This window comes from Bos indicus x Bos taurus, chromosome 10 (genome assembly GCF_003369695.1).
Source record: "Bos indicus x Bos taurus breed Angus x Brahman F1 hybrid chromosome 10, Bos_hybrid_MaternalHap_v2.0, whole genome shotgun sequence".
NCBI lineage: Eukaryota > Metazoa > Chordata > Mammalia > Artiodactyla > Bovidae > Bos > Bos indicus x Bos taurus.
This window is the reverse complement of record NC_040085.1, coordinates 95199590-95219194: the sequence shown is the minus strand read 5'-3', so window position 1 is coordinate 95219194 and position 19605 is coordinate 95199590. Positions and strand designations below refer to the sequence as shown.

The window sequence follows — 19605 nt, the reverse complement described above, 5'->3', positions numbered from 1 at the left end:
TGGACGCCAAAGCTGCTCGTTCTTCTTGGCATATGTCAAATGATGCTCTGTAAGTGGACACATGGCTTAAATTGTTTCCCATATATTCAGTTTTCTGGATTCAAGTTTGTGTTCTTCATAAACACTTATTAAACCAACTTCCTTTTTTAAGCTTCACCAAATTCTCTCTTGGTGGTGGTGGTGTGAGCATCTCAGAAATGCAAGCACATGGGGATATCTTGTAAGAAATAAACCAAAGTTTAGGGCTTCCCTGGTGGCTCAGTGGTAAAGAATCCACCTGCCAATGCAGGAGATGTGGGTTCAATTCCTGGGTCAGGAAGATCCCCTGGAGAAGGAAATGGAAACCCACTCCAGGATTCTTGTCTCAGAAATCCCATGGACAGAGGAGCTTGGTGAGCTACAGTCCATGGGGTAGAAAAGAGTTAGAGACAACTTAGCAACTAAAGAATAACAACATAGTCCATATTCAGAATCAATCTAATTGGCATGATTCCTATCACTTCTACCATACTGCATGAAAATTTTGAATTACATCTATTTATTACCTGTTTCTAAATCCATATTTCCCTTTACTCACTTACCATCTTTATCAGTATTTCTTTGGGGAGACTGTTAGATGAGAACAATCTTCAAAGGCAGGACCATGGCTTTATTTGGAGCCTAAATGTATATATATATATATGTTGCTTACTTTACCAGTGAACGTACATTCTCAGAAAACTGATGAAGATGCTGCATGGCTTGGTTGTTAACAACCATAATTATAACATTATTTTCTAGCCTTTGTGGGGTTCTGTGTGCTTAAACATGGCCCTTTTATGATTTATCAAAGATAGGTGCCCACCCCCTGTAATTAGAAGAGTGAACCAGAGCAGCAGATGTCCAACCTACATAATTAATTCTTTGAGCAGCAAAGGAGTATATTTTATAATCTCTCTGCCAATTACTCTGTGTGTGAGTGTGTGTGTGTGTGTGTGTGTGTGTGTGTGTGTACGTGCATGTGTGTGTACATCTTCTATTCTGCCTAATTGGCTGGGAGGTTATGAAACCCAGTACTGTAAGACAGAATTTATGTGCACGCACATGCACTTCATTTCTGCAAATACCCTTTGAAGTGGCCCTATTAAGAATCTCCCTCAAAAGCTGGTCTGCTCCCAGGTGTGACTGGTCATGTGAGAGGGCAGAATGTAAAGTGAAACTATAAATGAGTTACAAGGATCATTTTCTCTGAACAGTATTACATCAAGGATTAGATGGTGCCAAAAGATGATGCGCTGAGCTGTCTCTCTAGAGACCAAGTCTTAGAGCTCTGCCTAACCCTGAGAATGCTGCTTGGAGATGGCGTACACAGTGCGGCAAAGGTACTGCAACTAGAAGGCAAAAAGAAAAACGTCGGGTCATTCCCATACCGGACGTCATCTCTGCACATTCTAGAAAGTAAAATAAATGTGCTAGTTGGTCCCTAAGTTGGCAAACATTCTGGTTTGAGAACTAAGTGAAACGTGCAGGGATCTAATTTAAGTGTGCGTCCATGCATGCACACACACACACACACACACAAGCTGGCTGTGGTAACCAATGGATAATCGCAGAGAAAGCATTACAAACACTTGACTATTGCACTCAACCACAAATGCCCTCCTGCTAGAAAGGAAGGGATGGTCTTTTGGGACACTGCTGCACTACAATACCTACTGACACTCTTGGTTTTTTATGGCCTGATAAGTCATGAACAGTATGAAGAGGCAAAATGATAAGATACTGAAAGAGGAACTCCACAGGTCAGTAGGTGCCCAATATGCTACTGGAGATCAGTGGAGAAATAACTCCAGAGCAATTCACGGGGTCGCAAAGAGTCAGACACAACTGAGTGACTAAACTGAACTGAAGTTCTTAACCTGTAGAAATGGGGGTGGGGGAGACAAATGTGGTTCCCAGCACACAAGCTGATTAAGCCCATTGAATTAACTTTGCTTTGGGTGCAGATGTTTACTATGGGCTCAGAAAATGTCCACATTTTACTCATATTATGCAGCAGATTATGTTACTGCCCATGATGACATGTCAGGCAGGCAAAGGATTCATTTCTTTCCTTTGTGAGCTGGGGTGTTTGAAACAAGCGGTGTTCAGAGTTTAACAGTAGAATCCTCTAGATTCACTCTGCCTGTTGTGAAGCCATCTTGAGAGGCCGCTGATGAATATGTGGGAGCCTGACAGCTGTGGAATTTCATTTCTAGATTTCAACTAGGCAGAGAAAGGAAAAGGAAGTCTCCTCGCTGGCAACAAAATGAAAGTGTTTACAAGTGAAATTAATCGTCAGCACAAAGAGCTTTCACAGTCACTCTGTACCACAGTATAATATTCTGCCTGTTTGGCTGCTGAGTCTTTTAAAATTTGATTTCTAAGAATAAAAACAAAGACTTAAAGAGGAGCAAGGAATCAAGTCAGAAGCAAGCCACAAAAGGTTACCATTACCCAACTTTGCTTTGTCACTGCTCTTTGAAACCATTCATGATGTGAGTTTGGGGCTTTGGATGGCGTGTGCTTCAAGGCAGGGTGCAGCAGCAGCTGGTGAACCCATCACGCTGAACCGGAGGTCAGTTGCAAACATTTTGTGCTGTGCAAACCCCTCTCATCCCAGCCTCATTCCTTTCCAATAGGAAAATGCTTAGCACAAAGCAATCCACCTAAAGGCTCCATAAATCCAAAAAAGGGAGTTACTGATCGAGGAATTCTCAGATTTCTGCCAAGGCACCCTCCCCTGTGCTGGAGGTCAGCCTGGTATGCTAAGCAGAGCCAAATTGTGGACTGGACTCAAGGAATTAAGTTCAACACTTCAAATCTAGACTTTTAATGGGCGATTTTTCTTTTCAGTGATGAAGACAAAACAAAGTACAAACAGCTGATAACAGCCCAAAGTAAACCAGGAGAAAAAGCACAAGAAGAAAGCTTGGAAACAAATTTCATAAAGGATATCTAAGAAGAGATTTTCTGAACAAAGGGAAAAAATAAAGCAGCTTTTTAAAACTCTGGTTTGAGATTAAGCAGTTTGTGAGTGAACAATAAGAAAGTACAGGCCACAAAAATAAGACATTTGCTCTTTCCAGCAGGATAAAAAACACTGGCCTTTGTTAACTCGCAAGGAAAAAAAAAAAAAAAGAAAAGGCCCCTCAGGCATTTAAGCACAGCATAAGCTTTTCCTTGCCCCATGACCTCAACAAATATGTTAATAAAATCTTTTACCTCCCTGGAGTGGAACCAGAGTAAATATTTACTTAACACATCTGAGTTCTAAGTCTGGACCACCTTATTCCCTTATATAAATTGGTTTTCATTTGCAACCAAGAAATTAGAAACACCACATTTTGCAATGTTTCTCCTACACTTATGGTAGGAGAAGGAAGGAAGGATGAAAGGGAAGGAAGGGAGGGAAGAGAGGAAGAAAGAAAGAGGGAGGCAGAAAGAAAGAGAGCAAAAGACTGAAGGACAGAATGAACACCCTAAGGAAGAAAAGAAAACCATATTGGGCCTGAGTGCACCAAACTGCACTTGCGAATTTTTGAACGGTATTCTCTGCCACAAATGAGTCATGCTGCTGATACCCTTTCCAATACTAGACATCTGGAATTAGCAGGACCTTTTCCAAGCACATTCCAAGGTTAATAGGAAACATCTAGACTTGCTTTTATTAGCCAGTTTGAGTAATTTTAGGTATACTGAATTTCACCTTCATGTAACTATAAGAAGTCTGATTTCTACTCACCAAGAATGCTAATTTTTCTTTCTTGTTCTAAAGTTACTGTGCTATTCACTAAAATCTATGAAAGTTTTCACCAACAACATGAAAGAAAAAGTCCTTGAAACTCAGGGTCTTTTTTCCTAAAGCCCTAAATTAAAAGCTAGTGAAATAAATATTTATCTGGACATATGGATTTGGGGTTTTTCTTGATCTGGGTGAATAATGAGATAGCCAGTTGCTTTTGATGAGCTTATGAACAATTTCAAAGCATTCCTATTGCTGACATATGCAAGACTGACTTTTCCAGAAAGTTTGCATTTTCGCCCAAAGTGATCATTCCAAAAGAATTTATTCACTCTTTCCATCAATGCACCCTCTTCTGCTGGCAGGTGCAAACTGATCAGCATTTAGCAAAAGTCATCTCACAGTTCAGAGCTTGTCGTGTACTGTTTTGGTCATTTGAAGTCTAGATAACTCTTCAACAGCAAACAGCATTGCAACAGATCACCAAATTTGGAGGGAAAGTGGTTTCTATTATGGAGAGGATGTAATTAAACTTGGTTTAAATCAGACGCTAGTTGATTATCTTTTAAGAAGTTTGGCTTTAAAGAGGGGAACACAGCCAGACCTGTATCTGCACGTCCTAAGTGCTGGGGCACTGCGCGGCTTCTGGGGAACTGTCCTATATGGAAACTGCAAAAAACTGAGAGCACAGAGGAGCAGGTCAGGACAGATGTGCCCCTGTGCACCCCCTGGACTCTCAGGCCCACTGAGTGGGGTCTGACTCAGAAGGCAGCTTCTCCCTGATAAAGGCCAGTCCGGCAGTGCCACAGGAAGCAGAGACGACCAAAGGCAGTGGCCATCGACCCAAATGGACGCGGTGTTTCGGGACCAGGAGTCATCATACCTGGAGAGTCATGAAGATGACAGCAAAAGGAATGCCAAATTAGGAGGCTAAATTCTCTGGGAAAGGGATCAGTTATATTCTAATTGGCATGAAAAAGACAGCATTGGAAACTCAGAACTTCATTCTAAATCCTGACCGCATTCTGAGACAAGACACTGATATTGACATCTTTGGGGCTTTTCCCTTTGGTTCTTCTTCCATGGTAAACCAATCAGCAAAACTATACTTCTCCAAAGGAAGAGAACTGTGAGCAAGACATGAGAGTGGTTGGAACCCACACTGGCAGAATATTTAAGTTTGGAGAGCCACAGTTTTCTGTGGGAATTGCACACTGGAGTTCATTCTAATTTTTTGTTTTTAAATTTTAGGCACATTTTCTAGGCACACCCCTTTAATCCTCAGGGTGCCGCTGAATGCATCAGTACCTGTAAGGCCACCCAACAGGGTCAGCACAGATGGACCAAGTGGGCCGGGGTCAGCTGTCACACCATCAGCCTCACCGTCTGACAGAGGAGGACGCTCCGCAGTCAGGGAGCGTGCCCAAGGTCACATAGCTGAGAAATGGAGAAGACGGGATGCACACCCAGCCTCTCTTCTCAGAGAACACGGCCTGTCCATAGCAGTCTTGTCTGCTGTTTCCCCGGAGCCAGCTGCAGTGGCGCCACGAGGCCCTGAGAGTGGGCTTGCTTTCAATCCCTCGGTAGGTGCTGAGCGTCTCTACTCAGTGGATTGTTGACACCTACCATCAAGAGTAGTTTTCTCAGAAATATTTGTTTCTCTGCTAGCTGTATTTTCTTTTGCGTGTGTGTGTGTGTGTGTGTGTGTTTTCTGATAAATAGCTCCCCTTCAAAAATAACAGAGTGAAGTAAGCCAGAAAGAAAAACACCAGTACAGTATACCTGGGCATAAATATGGAATTTAGAAAGATGGTAACGATGACCCTATATGCGAGACAGCAAAAGAGACACAGAGGTATAGAACAGTCTTTTGGACTCTGTGGGAGAGGGCGAGGGTGGGATGATTTGAGAGAATAGCACTGAAACATGTATATTATCATATGTGAAACAGATCGCCAGTCCAGGTCCGATGCATGAGGCAGGGTGCTCAGGGCTGGTGCACTGGGATGACCCTGAGGGATGGGATGGGGAGGGAGGTGGGAGGGGGCTCAGGATGGGGACACATGTACACCCGTGGCTGATTCATGTGAATGTGTGGCAAAAGCCACCATAATAGTGTAAAGTAATTAGCCTTCAATTAAAATAATTTTAAAAAATAACTTGCCTAAAACACTCAGCACTGTTGGAGGGCACACAGGGCGTGCTCACCAGTGTCCATTTGTCGCTACAGTCACTGGGGAAGGACAACATTTAGAGCGGCAGCTCTCACTTGGCTACCTTAAGACTGTGGGTCTAATTAAAGCCAAGCAACACTGATCACCACGGTTTTGTCTTTTTTCAGTTTTCCCTGGAAGGAAATGTTCAGCACAATACAAATATCTAGCAAACACTGCAGCTAATTACGAAGGGTATTTGCTGAGAAGCCAAATTGTTTTAATATGACCCCTAAATAAACTCTCAAACAACTTCTTTGATGACCAGGCAATGGACAATCTAATTCAGAATATCTTTCAACAAATACCATTAGAACTCATGTTCACTCTAACTTTACTTTTCAAAATTTCAATTTCAAAACAAACTGTTTAGTCAAAGGAGAATTAAACTCTTGATCAATAATACACAGCTATGCAAACCATACACAACATATAAGTATAAAGTGATCCTAGTTGAAGGGGAAGAAAATAAATACTTATTAGGATAGAGAGGCATGTATAAACAATTAAGAATGGTAATTCAGAAAGAAAAACAAATCTAACCTGATTCCAGTTGGGAACTTTTAATTAATATAGTCTAAGAAATGCAATTAGTTCTAATGACAAAAATGGAAACACAGAGACGAGGGAACAAGCCAACCATTAGTTATTACTATCATGAAGGTAACAAATAGCATGTAACAAGAAAAGTGGTCTGTGATCCTCAAACCACATGTAGAGTACTGTATTCATTCAGTCAAAGACATGACGAACCTCTGGTTTTGTCTAAACAACATAAGAACATTGATCAATTGGGGAAAAATTCACATTAATTATCAGATGAATGGTTTCTATGATGCCAAAAACCAAATTTAATGGAATTTCTGATTGAATTGATTGTGACAGTGTAGACAGTTAATCCTGTATAATAAAATTAAAGTTTAAAAAGCAGTCCTCATGAAAAAAAAAAAGAAAAAGGAATAGGCTTAATGAAGATGAAATGAAAAGATGTAGAGATTTGACTCCCAGACCTTGATAACAAGATCAGAATAATTTAAGATTCTATTATCAAGAAGCGAGCAAAACATGCAAGGGCCAGAGGCATTCCACGATGTAGAATTAGACCCAAGTTTCCACAGGGCACCGTGAAATGGAGCTTCAGTTATACAGCTTTTTTATAGGGTCCAGAGCATCCAGGCTTTGGAAACAATCAAATCCAGGTAATAAAAGATCAAAATTACAAAGATGAGAAGGGCTCCAAGATGTGGGCAGAATTTTTGATGCTGTATTACCTAAATTGGTTGAGTATATATATATTAATTATCCAATCAATAAGTCAAGAAATATTTACTAAATACTTATTTTCTATGAAGTATTGAATTTTGGTAGGTAGCTTTCAACTCCAGAGAATGAACATCTTAGGAAAGACAAGTCCCCATTAGTTTGGGTTGCAAGTGCTAAACTAGCAAAGAAAACACATTAAAAAAAAAAAAAAAAAAAGGTTTCTTTAGAGCTAAGCCACCAAATCTTGGGATATCTATTCAGGAAAGGTGAGGGTTAATTAACAACTTCATCTTTTCAATTTCTAATTCTCATAACCATGCTACCTCAGAAAGTCCATGAGATTGCATGTTTCGAATAGTAGGTCCATTCTCTGCCCAGTATTCCTTCTTTCAGCCAGTGTTAACTGAGTCCCCACAACGCAGCAGGCACTAGGCTAAACGTTCAAACACGTGCTGCCAAACCCACATGGCACCACGGCAGAGGCTCGGCAACTGCCTGGCAAACGTGCACAACGGCAGGCTTTCCCAGCATGGTCTCAATAAGCCTTTTGGTAACTTTCACTATGATGCCTTAAATGAAGGGCAAGAAATAGTCCTTCTTGGAAAAGTACTTAATAACAATCCCTTACTTAGGTCATGTTTTTAAGTATCTTAGTCAATAAGTTTTATTCATCTAACCACAGAATCCAGTTTTTCCTTGACAGTTTCGAATGTTGGCTGCCAAACACACAGTATCTTCTCCTAATTTCTGCTATATCTGACAATGGCTTTATTCAAAGAGACCACAAAATGCCTGGATCCATTTTAAACACAACTTTTGTAAATTCCCCCTGTTTGGTCAGTGGCCTGCAGTACTTTTCCCAGCTGGAATTGTATCAAACACAATTCAGACAGGAAGGCTGCTACCTGCCCTAGTAATCAAAGGACGGCGGTGTGTGATGGTGATCTGAGTACGGGCTGGAGTGGAGAAGGGACAAGAGCTAGAACTGGGCAACCACACCAAAACTTTGTGCACAGTATCAACCTCCCTCTTGTTTTAATTACGTATTGGTACAGGTCTCTGGCTCATATTTTCACTGGCAACAACTATTCAGCTATTCTCCCTTTCTTTCCAATCAATGGCTCTGATTCCCAATTTCAGCATAAAAGGGGCAAACAGACCTTCCTTTCACTGACCGCATTCTCTTAAATATCTTTCCCTTCTTTTCAAACAGGCGTGATGCTTGTATTTTAGTCTATGAGAGTTAGGATGAATACTGAACAAGCACAGTTAAAATCCAGGGCTTAAAAATACCTCCAGCTACATAAATCTAGGGCTTCCCTGGTGGCTCAGACAGTAAACAATCTGCCTGCAATGCAGGAGACCTGGGTTTGATCCCTGGGTTGGGAAGATCTCCCAGAGAAAGGCATGGCAACCCACTCCACTATTCTCGCCTGGAGAATTCCGTGGACAGGGAAGCCTGACAGGTTACAGTCCATGGGGTGGCAAAGAGCTGGACATGAACTGAGCGACTTCTTAGGCACAAGGCTTAGATCGGAAACTATTCCGAGGTAACAACAGGCAATTATTTTATTTGTAAAGAATTCATTACCTTGTGAAACCAGAGCAGATGATGCTCTACTGTCATGACTGACTCAGTCAGATTGCTGAGAGGCACTGTGGACAGCTGGCAATACAACATTGATGACCTGAAGCACAGTGACATCTCCCAGCCGGATGGACATGTGACTCCTCCCTAAAGCTGACAGTCCTCTTCCAGCAGACCACATCAAACTAAATTTCTGGACACTCTGAGGGCTTCTTCTGTCTAAAGAGTGCAGAAGGCAGCGCAGAACTGAGGAGCTGGTTTTGTATCGTGTTTACATTTCACTTAACTCTCCGCTCTTACCTCCCTAACACTGAGCCTTCTTTATTCAGTGAGAGATGGTTTTCAGCAACAAATTCATCACCTGTGTGTAGACTTAATTTCCTGGGTCCTACATTTTATAATCAGAACTGTCACGCCCCAGCGAAGTGTTGGGCTACTACGAGTTGTAAATCTCAAGGTGAGCCACCTGGCTCTGCCCAGAAATAACAGATCTCCATGTATTCCTGAGCTCTCACTCATTCATTTATTCCACAGACATTTATTGGTTACTAAGGATGTGCCTTAGTAACCAATAAGAGGAATTGCTTCTGCTTAGGAATTCACTGCAAGTGTTTTTGATATCAATGTTAAATTGCACTTGTGCAATTCTAGGCAAATACATTAAGACTGAAGGATTTTTAGAAAGATTATGTGTTACTAGACTTCCCTGGTGGCTCAGGCGGTAAAGCGTCTAGCCTACAACGTGGGAGACCCAGGTTCGGTCCCTGAGTTGGGAAGATCCTCCAGAGGAGGAAATGGCAACCCACTCCAGGATTTTCTTGCCTGGAAAATCCCATGGACGGAGGAGCCTGGTGGGCTACAGTCCATGGGGTCGCAAACAGTCAGACACGACTGAGCAACTAAACAAACTAAGGATGTGCCAGTTCCCACACAGGTATTGGAGCAGTGGTTAGACTGGCTCATGGAGGTGTAATCTATTTCAAGGTCCATGAAGGTTAGGGGTTCCTTTCACTTTGTAGGAAAAGAATGCCAGTCAATTTCACTAGTTGTTCTAGAGTTCCCTCTCAACTGTTCTACAACTGAACTCACCATCCTGATACAGGAAAAGGGGAAAAAGAGGCATCACAGCTTCAACTGCACCATAAGAAGAGGTCCGATGTTCACTTACTAGTGGTCAGTGTGCTTCAGGTTTATTCTTGGAGGGTAGAAAGGCATGCAGAAAGAAGCCAGCCACAAGTAGAATATTGTGTGTGCGTTTAGTATACAAGGGAGCAGATCATTCCTGCTAGATGTCCTGGGGAGAGTTTCATGGAGGTGTTGTCATTTAAATTCAGTCTGGAAGAAGAGCTTTATTTGTCCAGAGGAGCATTCTTTCTAGGACTGAGTAAGCAAAGGCACAGAGGGGAGGGCCTCCTGGGGCATGTTCAGAATAACAAGTAGCCTGGTCCTTCTAAGAAAATAAATGCTATAGTAGCTAGAAATAAAACACGAGTTCACATAGTTACTGGAATGGCTGCTCAGCCACAGAGATTCAGTTTATGAAGGTTTAAAACACAGAAGTTGAAAAAAATATTTAAAAGTATGATGTGGGAGTAGGCATAAGGAATTTAAGGAAACAGCGCTTATGTATGTCACTTACTGTCTAGGGGATGAGTCCAACCACACCTGAAGGGTCCAGAAGAACTGGTAAACTCATTTCATATTGAAAATCTTGCAGCTGCTGCCTTCTGAGTCTGCCCTGTTTCCAGAAGAGATTCCAGAAAAATCCTTCTTGGTCTTGGCTTTCCCCAACTTTTGGGTAACATGTGATGAGATTCCCTTATGATGGTCACTAGACTATTGTCTAAATTATTAACGGTCCATAGGCCTCAAATTGTAAACAATTTTATTATGATGATGTAAGCGTTGGCTTGAATTCTGAATATGTACGTCTGGCTAATCAGGAAGAAGTAGAGAGAACCAGCTGGGTTTGTGTGGTTGCGACTGATTAGCACATGGCTAGCCGCAAAGAAGGGAAGAATGGGGTCTGCTTTCACAGCTGGCACAGCAACAACACCCTCTCTGGCCAAGTGGAACTAAGGAATCCTCTGGCATTTATCAGGGGAAGTGCAGCCACTTTCTCCCAAGAAAGAGGTTAAGTGTGCTCCCTTCCCTATTCCTTCCAACTAGGGACCTTCCTTCTTATCACTCTATCATGGCCCAAGGACAGTAAGAGGCAGCAATAAATAAGGTGTATGTGAATGAACATGTGTGCTTTTTCTGTTGGGCACAGTCAAAATGCAAAGAGCCTGAGACAGGCTGGAACCTGAGTGGGAGCCTGGGGCCATCTCCAAGATGCCTGCGCAGTGGCTGCCTCTAGCTCAGCAAGTGGAGTCCTTGCCTTCTAGGTCTAGTGTGTGAGGTCCGCCTTTGAGAGCAGAGAGGCCTGAAATAGGGAGAGGACATTCACTAATGCGGTAAACATGTATTATGCTCTCTCCTGTAAGCATACCTTTCCAATAAATGTATTTATCAGAAATATGCTTTTCTCTCATCTAAATCTACCCATTCTTCACTCACTCAATATTTACTAAGGATAGATGCTAAGCCCTGAAAACATCAAGAAGGCACAGTACCTGCTCTCAAGGACCTTCTAGGTTTCAAATTTTGTGCCGACTCCAATCAGTTGTTAAAGTAACAAGAGAGTGAAGATTTGGAAATCATATTCAGGATGAATAATAATAATAACGTGTGTTAAGACACTGATTCGCAATGTCTGCCACAAGTGGAGGAGGAGGCAGAGATGGCACACAAACCATGTATCTGTCATCTCTGGGTATGGCTTAACCTCCTTAAAAGAAAGAATTCACCTCCAATTCCCAGTCTCTAGTGATACCACTCCTCTGCATCTTACAATTTAGCACTAGATTATATTGTAAGACATTAAGTTCATCACGCATATTAGTCTTCCTGCCACAAGTAAAATATAAATCTACATTCCATAATGCAACAAACTTAGCACAAAGAAAATACTAAAAAAGAAAAAAAGGCTTGTTCAGCTGACATAGGAATAGATGCACAATCCTACTGCTAACTCTTCTCATTTTCTTCAGTGCTTCCATACATGGCAACTTTGTTTTCTTGGGATCATTTACATGGTATCACAGAATGAGATCATACTGGAAATAAGTAAAGGCTTTAAAGTTCCAGTACTGGGAGCAAAGTTTCTCCTGGATCCCAGAGGGGATTTTTAGGACTATAGTGAAAAGTTGCTGTCAGTTTTGAGTACCACAGCTGGATCAAACCTAGAGGGCTAGAATCACATCAGGTTGTTCAGAGGATGGCTCTAAATGTTGATAAAGGTGAGCAACTGCAAGACACTTGTTTGACAAGTGGCTTTATGGCTTAATCATAATTTTTTTCTTCTGCTAATAAATAATGGAAAATAATTTGCTGTGGAAGCCAACATTACATTCACTTCAACTTCCTAGCTCTTTAGAAGAATGGAAGGATAAAAATTACTTCTAGTCCATGAAAACTAAACAAGATTAAGTCACTAAGGATGAATTTTTAAAAGTCCAACTTAACAGGTATTAGCATGTATGCACCAAATATTTACTGAGCTTCTAACATATATTTAATATTTCATTAAACACTGCATATGAAGTTTTTAAACTTTCTGGAAGTCTATAATCTAGCTGGTCAGTGAAAGAAATGCATGTGATCCAACTAAGAAATAATGCAGGAGAGTATAATCTAGTGTTACACCAGGTTAATACCATGTCATTGCTACTAATAACTGAATTGATATTTAGAATTTAGTTGAGAGCCATGCTAATGTTTAAATCCCAAACCATTAGAGCTGCTAATACTGTCATGCACTAACAGATCAATTTCAGGATCACTGCTGTTTTTTAAACTACTGAGATGAGAGATTCTTGAAGCTGTCCATAGGTGCAAAACATGTCCAGAAGTACTCGTTTCAGATAGATTTAGATCCAAGAAATAGGATTTTTAGGAACCATAATTTCTACAGATGTGGAATGAGACTTATGGTTAATTTTCCAATATAAAGCAAAGGAGTGGTTTAAAGCCAGAATTTTTAAAATATATCTTGATCAACTAAGATGATACAATCCAGCTACATCCATTACATTTTCTTCTGGTACATTCAAATTGGATTCACTGGTAAGATTTCCTTATTGCTAGTCTTTTTCCCATATAACAAAGGAATTATTCAGATAATTCAGGCAAATCCCTTCCACTCCTGCCTCACTCCAGCAACATTTTGAATAAAGCAAGATGAATCAGACAAAATCAAGTTATTTTGTGTTAAGCATAATTATTCAGATAATTATCTCAACCGTCCATTTCACTTTGGTTGTGAGGATAAGGTCCTAAAAGACTTACCAGCCAAAAACAGCATTTAAAAACATATGTGCAAGAGCAGGGAAGCCACAGTACCTCACTCTAAGGCTCCTGGTCAGTCTAGTGTAAGTGAGCACAATGTATAAAACTCATCATCTGGAGGTTATTCATTTGGATTAGTAAAGTGTTCACATTTCAGAAGTATATTTTCCTATTTTAAAGTATTCATCTTAGACTGTGTGTGTGCTCAGTCATGTCTGACTCTTTGCAATCCCATGGACTCTAGACAGCCAGGTTCCTCTATCCATGGAATTTTCCAGGCAAGAATACTGGAGTGGGTTGCCATATCCTACTTCAGGGGATCTTCCTGACCCAAGGATTGAACCCGTGTCTCCTGCATCTCCTGCATTGGCAGGCAGATTCTTTACCACTGCACCACGCGGGAAAACCATTCATCTTAGGGTTTAAAATAAAGAGAATTCTTTCAGTGTATTTATGATGACCTGATTTACATGCCAGTTTTAAGAATTGCATCAGTTTAAAACAGAACAAATAAAAAAAATAGAATGATATTTTAAATACCTGTTTATTCCAAGATTTCTGCTCAAATACCTTCTTCTGCCTGACCTATCTATTTAGCTCAAGAGGAAGAGGGACTGGGGCTAAACCCAGATAGACCATCCCTACTGTCCTAATTCCCCAAACAATTCCCAATTCTCCCCTCACAATGAGCTAGAAGCACTGGTAAAAGAGAAGACAGTACCATCTAAAATTACTCTCCTAGGTACTTTTCAGCATCCCCACAATCAAAAAATCACTGAGTAACTTGTAAATTTACATTCCAAAACCCAACGGCACAGCTACCAACAGTACCTCATCCCTTTGCAATCTTTCTCTTTTTCTTTAAACAAGAAAACCTTATGTTACTGGAGAGATTATTGAAAGAGTCTCCTTGTAAGTTCATGAATGCCACTTCACAGACTGTACAGAAAGCAAAGCTCTATGAGCAGTACAATGGAGTCAACTCATCATTTTGAAAAGCTCAGCATCAGACTTAGAGAGAATCTAAAATTGTTCCAATTCCTAGGTCTCTGTTAAAACATAATGAGCCCAAGCTTTTCCACTGTGAATCCATGGCACATTCGTACCAGGAGGTAAGTTTACAGCACAAAGGGAAGTCATGTTGAAAATCAGGACTTAACTTTGACACTGAATGAAATAATTTATTTTTTCAAACTATTCACTAAGACCATCTGCTTATTTTTGAAATATTTTCTTCTCAGTGATGTATCCAAAGCAAATGCCTTTAAAATAAAACAACTAAGTAAATCCCAAGGACCAATATTAAATATAATCTTAGAAATTAAATTTAACAAAAAGCCAAATATAAATTAAAGAAATGCTGAGGATTTCTGCAGACTCACAATATCTTGTTAATTGCAAAGACATGTCGGGGGTGGGGTGCTAGGAAAAGGTTATGCTTACTAGAAAACCAAAAAAACTGGGGGATGTTATTAAAAAGAACATTCTAGAAAATGAAGAAAAGGCAAACCACACTCAAAATTAAAACTTGTAACAGTACTCCTAAAATGCACAACCCCAGATGCACTGTAGCCTATGTAAATAATGCCCCCTGGGGTTGTGCCCAAAGGGTCCCGTATATGGAACACAATGTGATTAGCGCCTCATAGATTAACAACGCAGTTGTATTTTTTCATAATGCAAAAAGTTATCATTGTGAAACATCATTTTAGGGTATGTCGAATGCCTAAATATTGAACCATTCTGTTTTGGATCCTAGAGTCTACTAGTTAATTTCTTACTCTGGAATGAGTTGATTATAAATTTGTATTTGGAATAAGCCCTTTACTAAACAGGTCAAAAACACTGAAATTAGACCCTTTTTAGTGTTTTGAAATATGGAAATCCATGTTTCTATATAAATGGAAAGATATGTCTCACAGAAAATATATAAAAGTTTATATATGTTCTAAAGGTGACTAGGTGTTAAGTGCACTGCTTCCCCAGAGCTAGTTTCTATCATATAAGAGATAAGTCTTTAAGTAAAGACTTAAAGATCAGCAAAGTAATTCCTGTTTTAATCAAGGAAAGAAAATAACTTCATTTTTCCAAAAAGGAGAAAAGGAGGTATAAGACACCTCTAATTTCAGTTAAAAAAAAAAAAGACAATCAAAATTTATTTTTTTTACATTAGTATGTGAAAAGACTTTGAAGAGCTCAGACCTCCCGGAATAAGAAAATTGCTAGAAAGTTACTTGGAATCACCCACAGACAATAACTGTCGGTGGTTTCATTTCAGGCAATGGGCTTGTGCCAAAAGGGACTGACATCTTGATGAAAGGATCACCAAAAAGTTGTGAGAATTTTTCCATGACTAAAAATCCTTCCAAGAGCAACAAACTGATTTCTCATTCTGCCACCATAAATAGACGACAACTGTAAGAAATTGACAACATGTAACAATAATTTGAATTTGCTCTTCTGCACTCGAACTGTTCCAACTTTCATTCTGGGCTTTGGCACACATGCTTTACTTCCACAAAACTTACTCCACTCACTGCTATGGAAACACGATATTTATTCTTTGAGCTTGATCTATAGGACTAATTTTGGCAGAATCAGTGGTCAGACTGATGTTTAACCAAACTGGTCACCTGACATTAAAACACACATGACTCTTCACACCCTCTTTATTCCAGGGTAAGGTTCTGGGATAAAGAGCTACAGGACAAGGTGGCGTGGCCAATCACAGTAAAAGGTAACGAAATAAACAAAAACACTTTGCAGTAGGTTATTTTATTACCATCCTAGAACCCTATGACAATGGCTAGTCAGGAATTTAATATCCATTTAGGAACCATTTGCACAAAACCTACTGATTAATTTCCTGTTTATCCCTTTTGCCTTCTACCTTAAGTTACTTAATTTGGTCATTATCAACCTATGCCCAAGCAAAATCTATTTTATTTGATGCTTTGACACCCACCTGTTGAAATGATAAGTGAGGCATACACAAAAAATAAACAGCTTACTTATTAACAGAATTCAAACAGAATTCATTTAACTGCTTCTGACTCACTTTTCTCCTTGGAAGCTTATACTTGGATTGCTCTCAAAGAAAACATCAAGTATATCGGATTCAATTTTGATTCATTAAATTCCTCCCTCGTTTAAAAGAAAAAACGAAAACTAAATTTGGAAACCACACACTCTTAAGTGGCAAAGAGGTGTTTTAAAGAGCATAAACATCTGCAGTAGGACATGCTGTACTTAACTAAAAAGTTTCATGACATTTCTGTTCTTTTTTTCAGTTCATTTCCATAGAGGAAATTTTTCAAAAAAGAGTAATACATGTATTCAACTGTTTTTAATGTGTATTTCATCTATTTCTTTAATCCATCATCGAACACTAAGCTGCCTCCTCTGTGAATCATAATGCTTGTCAGAAATAGTTACACCTTCATTTAGAGGATAACACGCTTATCTTCTAAAACTGAGCAGATGTCTCTCATAAATGAAGTTATAAATCAACGACAACAATAAAACAGTATTTGGGAGACAATAGAGTGTATTACCATAAAAGTCCATGCTCTACATATATACCGCTTTAGCATATACTATAGCTGTTGGATTAGCTGGACACAGACTCCTACTTTTGGGATAAGTTCTGGCTCTCTCTACTAAAAGACCCATTGCTTTGTTTGAGCCCCATTGCTTGCCACCTCTTCCACGCATGTCACAATTTATCACTCTTCTTAAAGAACAGAACAGTTTCTGTTGTTCAAGTTAAAAATTTTTCACTTCTGAAAGGAATTTCAGTTTTCTACTCAAAGTGATTGAAAATCAAAAGATCTTATTCCTAATTCATCACATCCAATTAATATAAATTGCTGTACTGCAGAAGCTTGCCAGGCTGGATAGGAACCTCTGAAAGGTCATATAGGGTAGAAACAATGAAGGGTTCAGAGGAGATGAAGGTGGGTGGTTGATATTTATATGGAATAAAGACTGGTAAGAAGCAATTGAGAATCTCCTCTGATGACCAATTCTTACCATTTTGAGAATCCTTAACAGTCTTGGCCTTGCACCCTCCCTCTCTTCAGTCCAAGGAGACCAACCAACCTGCAAAATATGTTTAAATACAGTAGACAAATTGCCTCACCATAGGTCAGCAAATGAGAAATGCTTGTTTAGAGGTTACAGACAAATAATCATTTTCTGTGGTTAAGCTCAGTTACATGCAAATTATTGTAACCACTGGAGCTTCTGAAAGAGCTTTTCAAACAGTCTGCAGGCTTAAATAGGGGACAAAGGAATCCCTGGTACCTGGCTTTGCAGAGTCCTGGGCTATTCTTAGTGTTGGGTTCATCTTTAAATTGCAGGAGTTTAAAAGGCTTAATAACTTAAAAGTAGAATCAAGTGATAAAAATAGATTGTTTTCTGGCCGCTCTTTGTTCCCAGACATACTACTGGCAGTATATTTGCAATCAAGACAGCAGAATACGAATCAGCCTTGCACCGTGTAGTGTAATGCCTCAGAGTGGATATTTTTGGAAATGGCACTGCATTACATAACCTTCCGTGTTTAAAAAAAAAAAAAAAACACTACACTAAGGGGGAAAAGTCAGGAATATACACCATTATGCCCTTCTCCCTAAACCAAATAAACATTAATATACGTGCTGCGGTGATTTTCCTCTCAACCTTTGTGTCAGAATACAGTTCTTTTGTTAACATAAGTTATGACAAAAATTAAGATGAATGGAGAAACAAAGTTCTCTAACAGGGTATTATAAGCTCTTCGAGTTTTCCTATAATGGCATTACAGACACACAGAAATGCAAATCAGATTATTATCATCATCAAGCAAAAAGCAGTCACTTATTTTTAAGCCATCCCTCCCCCAAAGTTCAGCTGCTTTATAAGAAAATGCAGGGGGAAAGTGTTGCAAGATCGAATGCCTGAAAAGACCCTTGGAGGCGCAGCAGCTTTGAAAGAGTAATAAAGACTAAGGATGGAGGAACACAAATCCACTTTATAAAAGGGGAGGGGGGGGGTGTCCATGCACCGAAGTGCATTTAATGCAAAGAAACAAAACAGTTCCTAACAATGCTTTATTAGCAAGAAGAACAAAAATCACACCAACAAGCGAAAAACCCCACCCCTTCCCAACAGATTTCTCCCTCTGAACTTGTGCATTAGGAAAAAAAAAACACCCAAGTCAAATTCCAGCCTTAATGCAGCGGGACCAAAATGCCAGAATTTCTCTAAGTACAGGCTTCCGTTCTTTAAAATTTAGAGGGAAGAAGCATGAACTCTGCAGGGTTGGAGTCCAGCAAAGAGCAACGGCAAGAAATCGACACAAAAGAGAAAGCAGCACTCCCGGCCGGGGATGGGAATGGCATATACTTACAGACAAAAGCCCCGTTCCCTGTTCACTCTCTCCTCTCTACACCTGAAACACAAATGTGGATGAAAAAGGGTATCATGCTAGAAAGACAGCTGGGGAAGGGGGGGGGTGGGGGGAGGGGGCGGGGGGAGGGAAAAGGGGTGGAGGAAAAGGAGGGAGGAGGGGGAAGGGAAACAAAACCCAAACCGGCTTCACTTCCAAGAAGTGCAGCCTTGGAAAAAGGAGGGGGAAGGTCTCCCTGCCTCGCGCTCTCTCTCCAAGAGTGTGTGTCTCTTTCTCTAAGAGTCAGTTTCTCTCTCTCTCCCTCTCTGCTGCTAGTGTGCTAGTGAACAATGAGCTAATTCTGATGGGCTGGCGCCACGCCAGCACCCCAGCCTCGCTGCCACTGTGCGGCCGCGGCGGAGCCAGACTGCTTACTCGGCAGGAATCGGCGACTCGGGGCCCGGTCGGCGAGCGGCCAACGCGCGCGCGCCCCGGCCCCCCGCACCCGGGAACCCCGAGCGCCGCGCCGCCCCCCTGCGCCTGCCGGGCCCGGGGACAAAGGGGCCCGCGGCTCCGCGCGCCGCCCCGGCCCCGCCCCCGGAGCGCGGCGCGCACACACCCGGCCCGGCCTCTCCCCCTTGGCGGGCTTCTCCGCCTCGACGTGCGGTTGCTTTTCAGACAAATAAGGAGGCGGAGGAGGCGGTTTGGGGGCGCGCCAGGCGTGAAGGCGGCCAGGGCGCTGCACAGCCCGGCGGCTGGCCAGGGCCCCGGGGAGAGGCGGCGCGGCCCGTACTGTAATAATAAACCTGCAGCAGAGGGCATCTGAGGGAAAGAGGACGGCGACCGGCGGCAGCCGCCTTCCCTTTTATGTGCCTGTCCGGAGCGGAGCAGAAAATGGTGCCCGCGGCGGCGCGGAGCCGCACTGACACACAAAGAGCCGGCCTTGCCCGCGTTTGCACACGGCCCGGGTCGGCCCCGCCGGGTACGCGCGCCCCGCTCCCGGCAGCGAAGAAGCCCG

The 19605-nt window shown here is 41.4% G+C and overlaps 1 protein-coding gene across 1 annotated transcript in view; it reads right to left on the bottom strand.

Moving 5' to 3' along the window:
- NREP (neuronal regeneration related protein) overlaps positions 1–19162 on the bottom strand; it is a 32966-nt gene extending 13804 nt beyond the window's left edge. The window contains exons 1-3 of the mRNA XM_027552611.1: positions 19023–19162; positions 18609–18650; positions 17249–17317 (exon numbers count right to left, since the gene is read on the bottom strand). Coding sequence (XP_027408412.1) covers positions 17249–17251 — 3 coding nt within the window. The 5' untranslated portion in view covers positions 17252–17317; positions 18609–18650; positions 19023–19162. The remainder of the gene's footprint in view (positions 1–17248; positions 17318–18608; positions 18651–19022) is intronic.
- Positions 19163–19605: the final 443 nt, after the last annotated feature.